At 40.6% G+C, this 17,973-nt stretch overlaps 1 protein-coding gene across 1 annotated transcript; it reads left to right on the forward strand.

Annotated features, from left to right (window-relative positions):
• Positions 1 to 5,493: 5,493 nt before the first annotated feature.
• LOC146854020 (mas-related G protein-coupled receptor member H-like) lies at positions 5,494 to 17,741 on the forward strand. The gene is made up of 2 exons (XM_085651880.1): positions 5,494 to 6,187; positions 14,686 to 17,741. The coding sequence occupies exon 2, from the start codon at positions 14,740 to 14,742 to the stop codon at positions 15,736 to 15,738; it is 999 nt and encodes a 332-aa protein (XP_085508006.1). The 5' UTR covers positions 5,494 to 6,187; positions 14,686 to 14,739; the 3' UTR covers positions 15,739 to 17,741.
• The last annotated feature ends 232 nt before the right edge of the window (positions 17,742 to 17,973 follow it).

A 17,973-nucleotide genomic window follows, 5' to 3' on the forward strand; every position in this document is an offset into this window, starting at 1 on the left:
TTCTTACTTTTTCCTTTTATTATATATTCTTTTCACTTCTCTTTCTGGCCTCTTTTCTACCTCTGGTATTTCTCTTCTTGCTTATTTCTAATTCTCACTTTTTTCACTTCATACCTTTCTGCTTACAATCTCTCTTTTTCAAGACTCTTTCTTATTTCATATTTCTTTACCTTATTCTATCAATACTCCTCTAGTTGCATTGTCATTCTCTCAAATTATTATATGATGTTTTATTTTTGTTACCTTTGTACATAATTGACTCTCACACAACTTTTTTTTATATAAGTTACATTTTTAGATGTCGTTTAATATACTTACCTGGAATGTTAAAGGTGTGGGTTCTCCCATTAAGCGTCAACGTGTTTTATCTCTTTTAGCAAACTTAAAAGGGGATATTGTGTTATTACAAGAAATTCATATAAAAGAGGTTGAAGTTACCAAATTACGCCGTAATTGGGTAGGTCATGTTTTTGCGTCTCCTGGTTCAGGGAAACGTAACGGTGTTGCTATTCTCTGTCATAAGCGGTTAAATATCAAAGTTATAAACCAAGCCAGTGACTCTGATGGTAGGTGGGTTACTGTATCTTTGTTGATTGATAAAATCCCTTTAACTATTTTTAAATTGTATCCTCCCACTATACAAGATAAATTATTTTGGCCCCAGATGCTCGCTTCATTGATACAATCTTCTGATGATTATCTAATTTTAGGGGGTGATTGCAACACGATTATGGATCCTATTTTAGATCGTAGGTTCAATTCCCATTTCTCGCCCTCTCCCATGCACACTCAATTTACCTCCACTATATCCCAACGTTCTCTTGTTGACTCCTGGAGACTCTGCCATCCTACACTTCGGGAATACACATATTACTCACCGGCTCATTCTTCCCAGTCCCGGATTGACTACATTTTTATTTCTAAAGCCTTGACCCAAAATATTACCCATTCTGAAATAGGCTCTATTTTAATTTCTGATCATGCTCCAGTTTCCTTGCGCCTAGATTTACTCCCCCCTCCATAAAAGGTACTAGAAGATGGAGGTTTAATAATTCTCTCCTATTAGATCCCAAATTTACCCCAGCCTTCCTTGAGTTTTCATCCCTATTTTTTACAGAAAATTAGTCTCCTCTGATATCCCCTCAGGTGTTATGGGACACTTTTAAAGCTGCTTCTAGAGATTTCATTATTTCATTTGTCTCCCATAAAAAGACGCGCCGCCTCTCATTCCTTACAGTCAATTAACACGCAAATTAAACAATTGGAACATTCTTATTACTTAACTAAATCTCAATCTGACTTAGATAAACTTCTCAAGGCCAAGTTCTCTTTTAATAAACTCGCCACGGAATCTGCAAATTTATTTTTACTTAAATCTAGTGCCAAGTATTATAACGCGCAAAATAAGGCAGGTAATCTTCTTGCCAAGTATCTTAAAGTTAAAAGAGAGCGCACAAAAATCGAGTCTATTGTCTCCTCATCTAATATCACACTTCATAAGGATGAAGATATTCTGATGGAATTCACTAACTTTTATCAAAATCTTTATACTCCGGAGTCTCCTCCCCTGTTAACTGACATTGATCATTATTTATCCTCTATCCCCTCTCCTTCCTCTCCAGAAACCGATTTTGCTCCCTTAGAAGCAGATATAGGCCCTAAAGATATTCTGGAATCCATTCAGGTGCTTTAAAAAGGCAAAACTCCTGGGCCAGATGGCTTCACAATAGAATTCTATTTACATTTTTCCAATTTGCTTGTTCCTAAACTTCACCAACTATTTTCATTTTTTATATCGTCCAAAAAATCTGAAGGCTCTTTTCAGGAAGCCTTAATCTGCCTCCTTCCTAAAGATAATAAGGACCATACTTTATGTAAAAATTATAGATCTATTTCATTAATCAACCTGGATTACAAGATATTTGCAAAAATTCTTGCGCTTCGTCTCGACAAAATTTTGCCTAAATTAATTGATAACGAACAATGCGGTTTCATTGAGGGTCGTCACCTTTCTGACAACACCCGTCTCTTTTTCAATGTACTTAGTAAGTCTCATTCCTACCAGCACTCTTTAGCTGCTGTTGCATTAGACGCCGAAAAAGCATTTGACAGGGTTAATTGGCAATTTATGTTCGCAGTTCTTGTTTGGTTTGGTTTTGACCCGAAATTTCTTGCTTATATTTCTTTATTGTATTCCTTTCCTAGATATTTTATCTTAGCTAACGGCCTTGTTTCTTCTTCGTTTCCCCTCTTCAGAGGTGTCAGACAAGGATGTCCTCTTTCTCCTCTTCTTTTTATTTTGGCATTAGAACCTTTCTTGACAAGAATTCGAATGAATAAGGATATTAACGGCTTCCCTTATGGGGATAAACATTTGAAACTTTCTGCCTATGCGGACGATATTCTTTTATTCATTTCCAACCCCCAATCCTCTATTCCATCCTTTTTATCTGAAGTCTCTGATTTTGCGACGGTATCAGGTTACAAACTTAATGTTGATAAATGTGAAATTCTCCCTCTGAATAAATTTTGTTTCCATGCAGATTTTTTGGCCTCTTGTTTTCATTGGAGTCCGATTAAGATCAAATACTTAGGTTTGTGGTTTAAATCCTCTATTAAAGATACTGTAACACTAAATATTAAAAACCTACAAACAACTCTAAAGGACTCTACGACTCATTGGCATCCCTTGTTTTTATCCTGGTGGGGTAGATTAGACTCTATTAAAATGATGTTAGTACCAATAATTTTGTTTTAGCTCTCTAATCTTCCAGTTAATGTCCCTAAATCCTGCTATAAAAATATATACTCTACATTATCAAAATTCTTATGGCAACATAAGAAAGCTAGGATGTGTTTTGCAAAACTTAAATGTCCTAAGCAGTTGGGTGGAGTTAATTTTCCGGATTTTGCCTCTTATCATGCTTCATTTTTTCTTAAACATTCTGTTTCCTTATTATCTGAACATGTGTCTGATATCACTTCTCAGCCTTTGTGGGTAGAAGTTGAGTCTTCCTTCTTTCACCCTTTCACTTTTGAAGAATTTGTGTCATTGTCCCATATTCCCAAGAAATTCTCTCTCCCCATTCTTAAAAACTCTCGGAAATTATTTTCCCCTCTTTTCCTGGAGGGTTTAGATGATCGCTCACGTTTCTTGCGATCCCCCATGTGGTATAATCCCCTTATTAAAATTAGAAACAAGATGCTTTTTGGAAGGACTGGAAAGATCTCGGTCTTAATTGGACTCATCAACTTTCTCATGAAGGTACTTGTATCTCCTTCTCTATTCTTCAATCCCGCTTCTCTTTACGAGTATCCTTTGAATCCAAATATAGACTATTGAGTATGGTTGCACAAAATAGTTATGATGCTCTTTCTGATTCCATCATTCATACCAACTCTTCTCCTCTTCCTCTCCCTTATTTACTTGCTTCTTCCTCCGCTTCCCAAATCTATAAAAAGTTAAGAGATACCTCTAGCACTCAAGATAAATCTAAAGTAGAAAAAGACTGGGAATCAGATTTAGAGGAATCATTTTCTGTTTTAATGTGGCAAAGAATGTGGACCAAGATAAGGAAATCATCTAGAGCAGCAAATACAACTCAAACGTTGTTTTTTACATATAATAGACTTTTAATCACTCCTGCCAAACTGCATATAATTGATCCCTCCATTCCCTCCACTTGCTGGTCTTGCTCAGCTTCACTGGCAGATCTTAAACATATGTTATTTACATGCCAGGTGATTTATAAGTTTTGGACCAATGTGTGGAAACAGATTAATAAAAAGTTTTCCACCCATTTCCCCTTTAATTTTTCACATATTTTCTTAGGCAGTCTCTCAGACATATGGTCTTCTTCCACTACTAGCACATCCATTATTGATTTACTTATAGCCGTAGCGTTTCAGCAAATCACTAAGTCTTGGAAGGATACCTCAAATGTTTCTTTTCAAGCTTGGTGGTATGGGGTTTGTTATCATCACAGATTAGACAGGGCCTATGTTTATCCCATTACACTTGCTATTAAGCACGACTTACTATGGTTACCCATCACAAATTTTTTAAACGTATCTGCTCGATCCCTACCTTTACATACCCCTTGTACAGAAGAAGTTCCCAAACCTCCATGAAAATATTCCTGATGGTTTCATGTATATATTCATATAAATTGTCTTAAGTTTATTTCATGCATCTTTATTGGAGGAGTTTCTGTATATTTTGTGTATCTGTATATACTTTTTGTATACTTTTTGTATGCCAATGATTTCATTCTTAATGCATATGTTTTGCTCTATTAATTGATATTTTCTTTCCCTCTCCCTTTTATCTCCTTCCCTTATTTCTTTATTTCTTCCCCTCGCTTATGACATTTTTTGCACTTTAGTTGTATTTAGACATTATGTTCTATTGTTATTCTGTTGTAATTGACTTTCAATAAACGTTCCTTTAAAACTGAAGCCAATTGGCTTAATAATGACATCACTAGAAATGACATCACACAATACTAGACCCAGAGATGGGAGTTGATTTACTTGCTATAAAACCCGTATCTGAGGAAGAAAACAGATGACATCATGAGACATACATGTTGTTTTCACTTTTACTAATGTTAAACCCTTATAATATTCGTCATTAAATACTGCAGTGGATTATTGAACAATAACAACCAATTAACAAAATCATGTCGAAATGTGAAAATACATTTTTAGATTTATTTTACTTGTTATATATTGCATGTAGGTTTCTCACAGTGTGTAATTGAGCTCAGACATGCCTGAGAAGTGTGCTATTTTTGAACCGACGTGTAACACTTGGTATTACATCTCCGCTGGGTGCATTTTTGGAATACAGTCAACTTGCTGTTAATGTGGTATGTATTAAGAGTTTGCTTTGCCTTTATCCAGGGGGGCTTTCAGCATTAGCGTAATGGAAACAGTTTATCTTTACAGGCCCCAGAAGTTGGTCTGCGACTGATAAGCTATATAAAGGATTATGCAATATTTTAAAGCATGACTTAATTTTCATCCTTGTTTCACAAGCTTTCTTTGTGCAATATTTTTCTTGTTTGCCGCGTCGCTCCATTTGTCCGAGTATTTTTCCTTAATTAGATCATGTGTCCCACAGGTTACTGCCAAGACTTTTTAATATCACACCCTAGGTGCGGGATGGTCGAGTGATTGTTTGGATTGACACAACACGAGCAGTATTTTCTTTTCTAGGGGTCTTGTATATTGACCTGCTAGTGTATGCAGATTGTTAATGTGATCTGTATTTCTTTGATTCGGAAAAAAAAAACTTTGACGTCTTTCTAAAGACTTTCTGCATGAGGAATGTCTACGTTTTAAGAATGTATGGTTTGCGGTTGAGACTTGGGTGCGGTATGTGGTGGAATTTAATATATTTCTTGTGTATGGCCTTGCATAGAGCATGGACGAAGTACTCGTCTCTTTCCACTGCTCACGTTTTTGGAGCTATTATTTTATTTTTCTACAAGCACGTCGTAGTAGTACTTGTGTTTTTAGGCCATCTCCCCCACTTGCATCCGGTGAAATCCCGCCGCCCATTTGCGAGGATGACGCGAGGAAGAAGCCAGCAGCCCAGCGGCCCGCAGTCCAAGCTCCCAGCCCTTGACGACCTCGATCCTGCGGGGGGGGGCATGGAAACCAGTTCCTCGAGCTCTGGGAGAGCGCCTCGCTTTACCACCTATTTTGTTGCAGCAAAACGAGCTGTGGCATTCCGTCTCCCCGTGGCCCCTCGTTACTTTGTGCTTTGTGGCTCCGTGGTTCCTGAGTGAGCGGGAATAGCGGCAGCGGTATAGCGGAGCGGAGGACAGAAGAGGACAGAGAGAGTCTCGTGGGGTATCGGCGAGGGAGGGCAGGCCCTCGGGGGTCCAAGCCTACAATTCTGCCGCCCGTCACGCCATGTCTCTGCCCACCTGTTGCTTAACAATCCGTGGGGGTCTGCATCGCCACATCTATTAACCGGAGGACTCCAGCTCCCAGAGTCCCCCTGTGGCGCCTGCTGTTTTCGTTTCCCGCCAGCACCAGAAGGCGTGGTAAAACCCAGCCCAGGGCTTCCACAGTGCTTGATCGTGGCAGGGCTGGGCCACGTTATTTAATGTTTGATTTTTGTGCATACAGGATCATTTCGCAGCTCCAAAGGACTATGTTCCTCAAGTTTCCACAGGTACTTGGGTAGTCTATACAACATAAACAGTGAGCAGAGTGTGGTAATTTGCATAATCAGCAAGTCGTGCTTTATTGATTTATTTGCACTACCTAATGGACATCTACTCCCTGGTGGAACAGAAGAAGTTTTTTATTTTCTGGACATTTTTATTAATTCGTTTTTATTTGTTTTTAATTAGTGCAGAATGTAAGCAATTATATTACATGGTTACTGGGATATTACTTTTGTGGCCGTTTTAATATAAAGTATTTAGGCCACAGTATCCGAGCTACACAAGATATTTATATAGTTCTGTTGTAGTAGCCATTGGCAACAATACACATAGCATCAGTTCGTCTGGCCTTAGTAGCCTTGTGTTTTGGGTGACCTATAATAAGGTTCTGTGTTGGGGTAGGATGTCTAAGCGTAAACATTTGAAAACTCACTTAAATAAGGAAAGCCATGGCCCAACTATAGACGAAAATTTAGTTAAGGTTGTTAGTGCCATAGATGTGGGGATAAACAGGGCTGAACGCCGTTTGTCTCTTGGAGTTGTTAATGGTCAAGTGAATCCATCCGTCCCGGGGTTAGATGTCACATCGGGTAATGCTAAAGATCCCATCCCCCTAGTGCATTCTGAGAGTTCTTTTCTTCCCCAAGCCCTACCAATGCAAACTGTGACACCTCAATCCCCCTCTACAAGTAGATCCCCGGCCCTGAAAAGGAAAAGAAATTGCAGGAAAGAACAAACCAAGACAAGGATTAGTTGTAAACTAAATAAAGGGGCCACTTCTCGCAACGCAAGCAAGGAACTTGTAAAAGAGAGTGTTCTAAATCTATTGCCTGATGAACAAGCTAATTTTATTATATCCACCCTAACACAAAAAATCGAATCAACCATCAAACCCTTAGTTGATAAAATAATTCGCTTAAATGCGGAGGTAACCAAACTCTGCAATATCCTTAAAGATATTTGTGGACCGGTAAGGTTACCGTTGAGTGATTGCCCAGTTGGGCGTAATTTAAACCCAATAAATGAAGTTATATCTATTCCATCCACTAGTGGTATAGCTACATCTCACAGTCCCATTAGGAAGATCTATGATACAGGGACTATTAATCCTACATCTAAAGCAGCCAATAATTCCTTAGCAAGAGTGGGCAGGAGGATGGGTCTACAGATTAATGGAGAGGCAATAAATAATAAACACCCAACTCGTGATAAACCGAATAGGAGGGAAGAGCCTGTGGGTCTATCAGTTACTTCTATTAACCTACCGCCAGAATGTAGCCCATATGTGACAGCTATGGTTAATGTTCCACAACTTAAGGCGCAACAAAAAGAAAGCTATGATACCCTAAAAAATAAGGTGGTGCATTGGTTGCACCAAAAATGCGGTTTCCAAGTGGGGCAGGCGGACCAGGTACTTTTTACTAGAAGGGTGAATTGGATAGGGCCCTCCAGAAAGACTTTGTATGGGGACTGTATCATTATTAACTTTAAGAACCCGTCCTGGGCGCGAATGTCTCTTGAGAGAGTAGCTTTAAGTCCGCATACCGAACGTTGTGTCTCGCTCTACCCCCTTGGTTATTTTTATAGACATTTAAGTCACCCTCAGTTCGGAGACAGGAACCCCAGTGCTTGTAGTTCTAATTCAGTACTAAATTTGCAGAAATACTCTGGTTTGCCCATACATAATAGATTCCAACCTCTCAGTACCCTAGACTGTAATGATTGACTGGATCCAACTAGTATATATGTAAGGGGGTTTGGAGTTCCTGGGTCCTTGGACATAGATTTGCCCTCAGTAAAGGGGTCCACCAAAGATCCCGATGGCTTGTCCATGTCGAACTGTGTAGCCCGTGATAAAATTACACCCCTATATCAAGGACAGCAAATAACCTCCCATAAATGGGTTAACATAGATCGGAGTAACGGTCACAGTTCAATCTCAAATTCCTTTAGTAGTGCACTATCAGACGACAGTACAAAGGTTCTAGTTGGAGCCCCCATTAGTGACCCTACCCGCCAAGGAGCCATCCTACCTGCATTACAACAGGGAACACACCAGGATGATGGTTATTCAATCATTAGTTGGAATATAGCCGGTATTGCAAGTAAGTCTGGTGTGTTAGGATGGAAGGAATATGTTAGTTCATTTGATATAGTTTGTCTTCAGGAAACCTGGAGTACCGTAGATGTCTATTTTGGTTATGTAGCATATAATCTCCCCGCAACCCCTTCCCCCCGTGGAAGAGCAAAGGGAGGTCTGTTAATTTTATTAAAAAATAACTTACCGATGAAAGTCAAGAGAGGCACCAATATAGGGTATCATTCACAGTTATTATGGCTGCAGCATAGGAAGGCCCAGGATGTGCTTTTGATTAACTTCTATAATAATATTTTCGATTCCACCCGCTATAATGTAGTCTTAGAATTAAAATTAGAATTAGACAAAATGGCCAATAGGGAAGAATTTTATTCGAATATTTTTTGGCTAGGTGATTTTAATGTTGTTACCTGTCCTTTGTCGATGACCAAAGTATGTGAATGTCAAAATGAAGAGGGTAATGATTATCTGCACTTCCCACATACTACCTATGGTAACACTCTAAATGCAGTAATGACAGAATTGTACCTGGATATTCTGCAGTGTGCTAAGGATGGGAGCGGACAAGAGATCCCAACCTTTATTGGAAGGTCTGTGCACAGTTGTATTGACCATGTCATAGTTTCTGCCAATATTGTACACTTATGCTCTACCCCGCAGGTTGTAGAATTGTCTATAAGTGACCATAATTCAATCACTATGTACTTGAATATGTGGGGCGTAAGACAGCTGAACCATGTACAATTGTGAATTACATCATACCGACACGCCCTAACTGTACAAGATTGAAATGGAAAGGTTCCAGCTCCTGTGAGATGCAAAAAAAGATTGTACAGACATGTAGTAATGAAATAGATGATTGTTTATCTTTCGGGACGGAACCGCCACAGATTATGTCTAATTTCCTTAAAATCTCCGCACATATCACTAAATTACTGACTGTGTTACTACCCAGGAAACCAACACAGGCCAGGGGCTGGTTTGATCACTTTTGTACTGTTTCCCTGAACCGTTTGAAAATAGCCCTCTCAAATAAACCAAGGGATAGTTCAGTTATCCATTTGCTAAGAGTAGAATATAATCTTAATATAAAACAAAGGAAGAAAGAGCTCCAACAAGAGGCATGGGACAACCTAGCATTTGCAGCAGAAACCTCAAATAATAAGCTATTCTGGGAAACAGTAAATTCAAAATTACTTAAAATCGAATCAGTCCCAGAGCTTTTAACTCATGTAAACTGTGAAGAATGGGTGGCCCATTTTTCTAGTATTTTCAGCCCTAGCGATATCCCCTCAGTAAATTTAAATTCCCAATGTCTTTGGCCAATTATCTCGCTTGATATAACTTTTGACGAAGTCCTGAGAGGAATAGGAAATAGTAAAGGAGACAAAGCACCGGGTGTTGACAGTGTCCCCATTAATGTGTACAAATCAATACCAGAATTGTGGGGTCCCATACTTACCAGAGTTTTTAACGCAGCGGTAATCGTGGGTTGCCCCTCCTCTTGAGGGGAATCCGTTATTATCCGTATTTATAAAAAAGGTAACAATCAGAAGTGAAGAACTACCACCCAATCTCCTTACTTGACTCCTCAGTAAAAATCATGAGTAGGGTTTTATTGTTAAGATTGGAGGAGTGGGTTTCGGATAATAAAATTATGTCACTGGCACAATATGGTTTCAGAAAAGGGTTAGGCACGTTGGAACAATGTATTAATTTGGAGCTTTTAATCGGTAAATATACCAAAGCCAAGCAGGGTCTGCTTTTTTTTAATGTTTTATTGATTTAAGTAGTGCTTTTGATTTGGTTGATCATGGAATTTTATGGTCTGTTTTACTCAATCTAGGGGCCCCGAAACCGATTATTTATTTATTTCTTGGCCAGGTTGTACGAAAACCTTTCAACCAAAGTTAGATATGGCCAGAAGGGTGAATGCACCCCCAATTTTAATGTAAAACGCGGCATTCGCCAAGGCTATGTACTAGCCCCACTACTCTTTACTCTGTTCATTAACAAAGTTGATGCTATACTTAAGAGGATACAGGCGGATTCACCGCTAGTGGAAGGCAAAGAAGTACCAGTCCTGCTTTATGCGGACGGTGCCGTGCTTTTATCAAGAACACCGGTTGGCCTCCAGAGGTTAATAGATGGGTTTGGAGTTTTTACCAACCAGAGGAAGCTGGTAATAAACAAAACCAAAACCTTTACAATGGTATGTGGCCCAAAATATAAAAGCTTGAAACCGTTTTTTAGCGAGGGTAATAAAATACAAAATGTGGATAATTTCTGTTATTTGGGTATTTCTTTCTCATCGGATGGGAAATGGAATTATGAAATATCCCAAGTTCGGCCCAAATTGAGGAAAAGTATATATGGTGTTTTTAATTTGCCATTAATCTGGGGGATCGTCGTATTAAAGACATGATTGAGATCTTTAAAGCTAGTTGTACATCGGTCGCCCTTTACGGGGCTGGGATTTGGGGATCAGAATCTTGCCATGATCTACAGGTGGAAGAGAACTCTTTTTTAAAAAAGCTTTTATGTCTTCCCGTCTCTGCCCCTCTGAACCTATTCATTGCGAGGTTGGTCTTAAGTTTTTGAGTGATTCAATAGCATTGAGACCGCTTCAGCTTTGGCGTTCGATATGGTCTAAAGACGAGACAACTTTTACTAAGTCTATTATAAACGACTGTCTATGCCTGGAAAATTATTTAAAGATACCATGGTTGAGATATTTAACTCAAACTTATGGGGACATTTTTAATCTATCTGTTCTGGGAAACCATAACGAGACACCAGTTACATCTAAACAGGAGTTAAAGAACATCTTTTTGTCACATAAGAACGCATGTAGGAGGGAATTAATTAAGAAACAAACCACATACTAGTTTTACCACCAATATATGGATACGCTGGGTTTCCAATCCTATCTCTCTTTAGTTACAAGATCTTCCCATCGTTATGTATTAACCAGATTGAGATCAGGCCTTGTGCACCATCTGGTTGCGTTTCCTGTGATGAACCAGCACCCAGTTACCCCTTGTCCTTGGGACGGGTCCACAAAACAAAGCACTTTGCACTTTCTGTTTTTATGTGATCTTTTTTTGCCTTTAAGGATTGTCTATCTCAAGCCCTTGTTTAAAAAGTATGAAACCCATATCCATCAATGCTGCTATGACCCTACTTTCTGCACTCAACGACCCTGATGTATGTTTTTATACTGCTACATTTATTTTAAGTGCAATTAAGATAAGAAAGAGTATGCTGTTCTAACGTGAACCTTTATCCTTCATTAAGTTAGGGACAGTCCTATTGCTCCTGCACTTCATGTGAAACGATACTTCGCTACTAATATTGTGTTATGCTGCTATGCACTTCGCACTTTAGCTTTTGTACTTTTTAAGTCTTTGCGAGTTGATCCTTCGCTATCGCTATCAATATCAGGTCACGCTGCTATGAGTCCATTGTTTACATCTGGAGTTTTGCTTTAACTTACGCACTTTATACCGGACATTGAAACGCCCCTATGGTTCGCCCTAATGTAAATATGCAATGTTATTCTGTGCTTACTGTTCATTTTAAGAGAAGATAACCATAGTCTGTTGGATATTGTAAAATGATAACTGTATGTGTTTTAATATTGTATGTGGATCTGTATCATGGTATTTTAGTGTGTCATGGGCTATATATTGTGCTTTTATGGTTGTATGTCCCAACCGAATAAAGTATAAAACTGAAGTGTTGCTTCTTTTCCCTCTCACATTTCTGCCCCGTCTGTTTCTTTTCTATCATCTCCATCCACTCCTTTTTGTAATTGTATAGCTCTTTAATCCCTGGTGGCACAGCACCCAGGATAATGGGCTGCATGGCTACACACTTAGAATGTCCAAAAAGCGAGGCCTATTGGCTATGCCAATGCTTGTTGTAATTGTATAGCTCTTTAATCCCTGGTGGCACAGCACCCAGGATAATGGGCTGCATGGCTACACACTTAGAATGTCCAAAAAGCGAGGCCTATTGGCTATGCCAATGCTTGTTGTAATTGTATAGCTCTTTAATCCCTGGTGGCACAGCACCCAGGATAATGGGCTGCATGGCTACACACTTAGAATGTCCAAAAAGCGAGGCCTATTGGCTATGCCAATGCTTGTTGTAATTGTATAGCTCTTTAATCCCTGGTGGCACAGCACCCAGGATAATGGGCTGCATGGCTACACACTTAGAATGTCCAAAAAGCGAGGCCTATTGGCTATGCCAATGCTTGTTGTAATTGTATAGCTCTTCCATCCCTGATGGCCCAGTACACAGGATAATGTGCTGCAGCCTGCATGGCTACACACTTAGAATGTCCAAAAAGCGAGGCCTATTGGCTATGCCAATGCTAGTTTTTTCTTGTTTTTGATGGGCCCATGTATTTCTACAGGCACTTGTATAACATACTATACCGGCCCAGTGAAAATGATACGATGAACCCTGATGCCACTTTCAGCAGTGTAGCAAGGCGGATAGTGTCGAAGGTCATTGAGAAGTCGAAGAGGGTGAGGGCCTCCATGTACCCTCTCCAAGCTGAATCTCTGCAGACAGTAGTGACTGCCTAGTGTGTATTCTGTGTCAGGCTGTCCACCGTCCTATACCGGATGTCCGGTTCTAGCGTAAGTAGAAGCATTTAGGACATTCTTTGTTGGGTAGAGCAGACAGCAGTGTCAGCTAAAATTAGAAAACGATGCTGGTTCTGCCAAGGTTACTTCATCAAATTACAGGAACGTCCTTCTATTTTTGGAACCATCCCCTTTTCGTCCATATAGTTAGTTGGGAATTACTTTGGAGCTCTGCCGTAGGTGGAATATGACTCAACCACTCAAAATGCATAGATCGCCTCCTATTTTTATTTTCTGTATCCGCCCATGTAGTAGTCACGCTGTGATTTACATTGAGCAACAATGGAAGAGCGCTATACTTACGGGATATGATAGCGCTCCGATGTACACTGGCACGCAGCAACACAGGACGTTACCATAAATCCACCGAGGGGACGGATTCAGTGCTGATCCTGAGGCACAGAGCTGAGGCAGGGCTGGGGCGTAGGAAGCATGGAGATGCATTACTGGGAGTCTGGAGCGCCTAGAATGGCTCGCACGTATGTCGAGGCACTGGGATGCTAAGGAATCGTGAAGCCAATAATTGGAGTGAATGTTGCTGGACTGGGAGTAGGAAAGTGACTGTAAAAACTGCGATTTGAGGTTCGATCAGGGTAAGTGTGAAATATGCTTTATGAAGAAACAGTTATCATATGGCTTTTGGGGTTAGACAGGGTTTGGGGAGGTCGTAAGAGATGCCGCCTATGTTTAAACAGGCAATCGAGGGTTTTCCTTAAAGTGTGTCATCTGCTTACATCACGGTTTCGGAATGTCGACTTAGTCACTTCACTTAACTTTACTAGGTGTGGGAATTCTGCCTGTCCGAAACATTCTGCAATTTGTAGAATGTCAGAATTTGACAAAACATACAATGCATTAAAAGGGTTAATACTGTGTTCATTAATCTTCTGGTCTCTGATTTCACGTCACCCTGTGACATCATTACAGACCAGTATTGCTTGGAGTTTTAAGACTGGTTGTAGAAGAGGAAAGACACTGGGAGTGCAATGCAGTGATTCAAGTGTCATGATTTTATTTTCCTGAACATCGGAGATAAATCTTCCCTATTTTGGCGTAAACACAATTAAGGAGACACATGAATTGCTCCATGGATTTGTGGTAGTGGGATTTGCATGTTAGGATGAGCAGGGAGGTGGGTCGAGGAGCCTAGTTATCCATAGACGTAATAAGGATTGTTTGCAGAATGGACTTGCTAAACATATAATTTGCCGCAATCAAGCAGGGCGCTGCATCACAGATAGACCCGATGCTTTGAACACGATGTGCTTGAACATTGCCTGACAGGTAGGCGCTAGGAGACCCCACAAACCACTGGCCTTCACCTCTCACCCTCTTCCTCCGCCCTGCTCTGCTCCCTTCCCCTATATTGTCAGCGCCCCCCACTTCATTGTACTGCCCCACCAAACTGCACCCACAGCCCTGCCTGCACTCCAACAAAAGATATGACATCATCTGTGAACCTTTCTTTCTGTAAAAGATACATCCCTTTAATAGTTTTATGTTCAGATACATTTGTTACTGTTCAGATCTTGGACATCTCTCTGCAGGTCTGTAGCACTTACTAAACGTAAATTAATGAAATGAATAGAGGGCGCACCTCTGAGCTGACATTTTTGCTGACATTTTACGCAGAACCTATTCTCTAGAAAAATTTGGTAAATCTAGACGCAGTTCCTGGGAAGTTGATTTTGCACATTTTTATTTTAAATCAATCTTACCGATGTGTGTGTGTTGTTTGTGTTGACAGGGCAAACCTTGAGCTGTCCACCACTTTGCAGAGGTTGTGAGAGCTGCCACTGAGATGGAGTCTGGAACCGTGTCTTACAATGATTCAACGCTGGGATCTAACGCGACAGAACCTGGCCAGCAGGAGTCCCTTTCCTTGAGAATACATTTGTTGCTGCTCTTCATAGATCTGGTAATCTGCCTTTTTGGATTGGTCGGGAATGGGATCGTGATCTTGTTCCTCACCTTCAAACTCAAAAGGAACTCTTGCACGGTCTACATACTCAACCTCGCTGCGGCGGACCTCATTTTTGTCGTTGGGTCTTTGGTGAACTTGATACATTTGATCTGTTCCGCCTACGAAGTTAATATATCAGACGCAAACAGCGGCAACCTCCTCATGGTCACCAAGCTAATGTACAACTTTGGGTTTAACACCAGCTGCTTCCTTCTGGCAGCCATAAGTGTGGAGAGATGTGTAGGTGTCCTCTTCCCAGTAGAGTATCAAAGCAGCCGACCCAAGCACCTCTCTGCCATCATGGCGGTCCTCTTATGGTCCCTGTCCTGTCTGGTCACCGGGCTGGAATATTTCTGTTGCCTGAAAGTGAAGCAGGTCCAAGCCCCAGGGAATGAAAGGTGCACCCCAGCCCACCTATTCAGCTCTATATTGTACCTGCTGTTGACCCTTGTCTTCATCTCATCCAGCCTTGTTCTACTGATTGAGATCAGAAAGACCCCCAAGCAGTGCCATCCAATGCGGCTTTACGTCGTCATCCTCAGTACCACCCTGATCTTCTTCCTGTCGGTCGTACCTGCGACACTTCTGCGTCACTTGGTATATTTTGTTCTCCAGTCAAGTTCCTTCAAAGTGTATTTCTTCTATGTGCAAGTCACCTGCAACTCCATCCACTGCAGCACCAACCCTTACATTTACCTCCTTGTGGGAGCCTGGAGGAAGAGGGGGCTGAGAGGGTCCATCAAGCAGGCGCTGGAGACGGTCTTCAAGGAGGACAGGGAAAAATCAGGAAGTACGGAGGAGCTACATGGCTCCGCTACAGCTTGGACGCAAGGATGACCAACTGGCTGGACAAATTTCTTCCATAGGCAGCAACAATTAGGTGAGAAAACTATTTAAAATGTAATTAAAAAGAATGTTCTGCCATATATAGAGGATTGTAAAAATTCCTTTCCACCTTCAGAGACCTTTGCCACATTCGCTGAGAAGGCTGCACATGCTAAGTTTATAGGACAGTACTTTAGACACAATTGTTCCCCAAATTATGTCCTATAAAAAACTGCAAGCAAGGGGGTTGATGACTAAATTAAAAGTGACATGAAGAACTCCATCATGGTTAATGGTCATAAAGACCTTGTAAATCAATCACAATATTTCTACAGGCACCAGTACAACATTCAAGACCGGCCCAGTGAAAAAGGAACCTTCACATTTGTTCCTGTTGTTCGGGGTGCTTTGGGATTACTTGGCTGGGAATTGCTTCGGACAGCAGTAACTTTTAGTGGTATTTCAGCATTTTTCAATTGGTTTGCTGCATCTTGCTCTTTGATGTCCCGTTTTGTTTCATTAATATAACTCTTTTGTTCAATTTGTAGTGTTTGCTGGACTATGACATGTTCTGCTCCTGTATTCCCTCACTCACAATCCTTTTGGCAAGGCGGTCCATGGTTTAAAGCATCAAGTACTTCAACTTTGCACCACTCCTGTGCAAGACTGACATGTGAACTACACCGGCCTTGCACAGAAATCCCGGGCCAACTGTAAGAGAACCCTAGAATGTCAGGGACATATAATGTGGGGCCCTGGCAATGTGTGCTAAAATATACCTCTAGTTTGGTGGCAAATACATTTCTAGAATCCACCGTTGTGTAGGAACTTTCATTATGCCAGGCAGATATGGTGACTGCCGTACCATGACATTTCCAAGCAATGGCAACAACAAGTACTGTCCCACCAGTCCTGACACTGACGTGCACTTCTTTTTAAGCAAACGTGGCTTGTGATCAAGGGAGCGTGAGAACCATTGGCTGATGTATGTCTTCATGCAATAAGTTGCATTGGGAGGACACCGTTTGAATGACAGTTGACTACACCAATGGATGAAGAGAGCTGACCCAAAGCCCCCTCTATATATGTGTTCTTTATTTATGATCTTTTTATTACATGAGGCCAGAGAAACAAATAAAGTTGTCTGTAGGCCAGGACTTAAAATGCACATATTTGGATACTTTGAGATATGCCGAGATTAACCTTCTAGTGGGAACAATTTAGGGGGGAATGGTAATTATGGGCTACAGAAAGATATAGAGTAACTGTTTGGGCAGAAACCCCGACAGTTTTTGTAGGAACAATACTTTCTGATGCGTTTAGCATCTTAATAGAGACCATCGGGATTAAAGTTTACTGTCAGCCAGTAAAATACTGGAAGGCAAAATATACATTTCAGATTGAGAGGCAGGGATGGGACCACTTCAGTCATCAAATATAACAAGACTTTTATGAAGCAGGAGCAAGGTATTGGCTCTACTGATAAGACCTTATTTTGTAAAGTAAGGTCTATCATTGTGGTGCTGTTTATTTCTAGAATACCAAGAGAGGACAATAATGCAATTACTATCGGCAGTGGCTTAGTTACTAGTAGGGGTAATTTTACCCCGAGTAGTAATCCAGGGAAGTAGACATTTACTACTGCACAATAATCTGCTCTACAGAAAGGCTGGTATTCAGCAGTGGAATTAGGGCAGTGGTTTTACCAAGATTTTGATAACGAAGCTCCATCTATTTATAGGTAATGAAACTATGATTTTTTGCTGAAGAACAACACAGTGGATATGTGTTTATAATTGACAAGGATGGTGGGTAGATTGAATCCTAAAATGCATTCAGAATCAATGAAATTATGAATTGTTAAAAGAGATAATTGTTTTGTGTAGTGATTTATGCACTGAAATGAACCAATTTAAGAAGGCATAACACTTTATGGAAAGCTTGAAATATGACTTCACTGAAGTAGAATGTTTTTACGATTCTCTTTATTCAAATAAACATTATTTTTATAAAAATGCTGCAACTGTGGTTGTGTTGATGGTTGTGGTATTTTGTACAACAGGACAAAGATTCCTTCTTAAATGCTACAGAATGGGGCTTTGGGGGACATCAGTCCGCCGGGGCACTGGGTGGATGGAGGCCTAGTATAGTGCACTGTGTGTCTTGGGCTAAAATCGTTAAAGGCTGTAGCGTAAGAGATATATATAGCGCCATTTTAGGGTTACCACCCACCATTTTATTGGTAGG

Source organism: Triturus cristatus, chromosome 4_1 (genome assembly GCF_964204655.1).
Source record: "Triturus cristatus chromosome 4_1, aTriCri1.1, whole genome shotgun sequence".
NCBI lineage: Eukaryota > Metazoa > Chordata > Amphibia > Caudata > Salamandridae > Triturus > Triturus cristatus.

Coding starts and splice junctions, on each gene's coding strand:
- LOC146854020 (XM_085651880.1), top strand. CDS start 14,740: ATGGAGTCTGGAACCGTGTCTTACAATGATTCAACGCTGGGATCTAAC.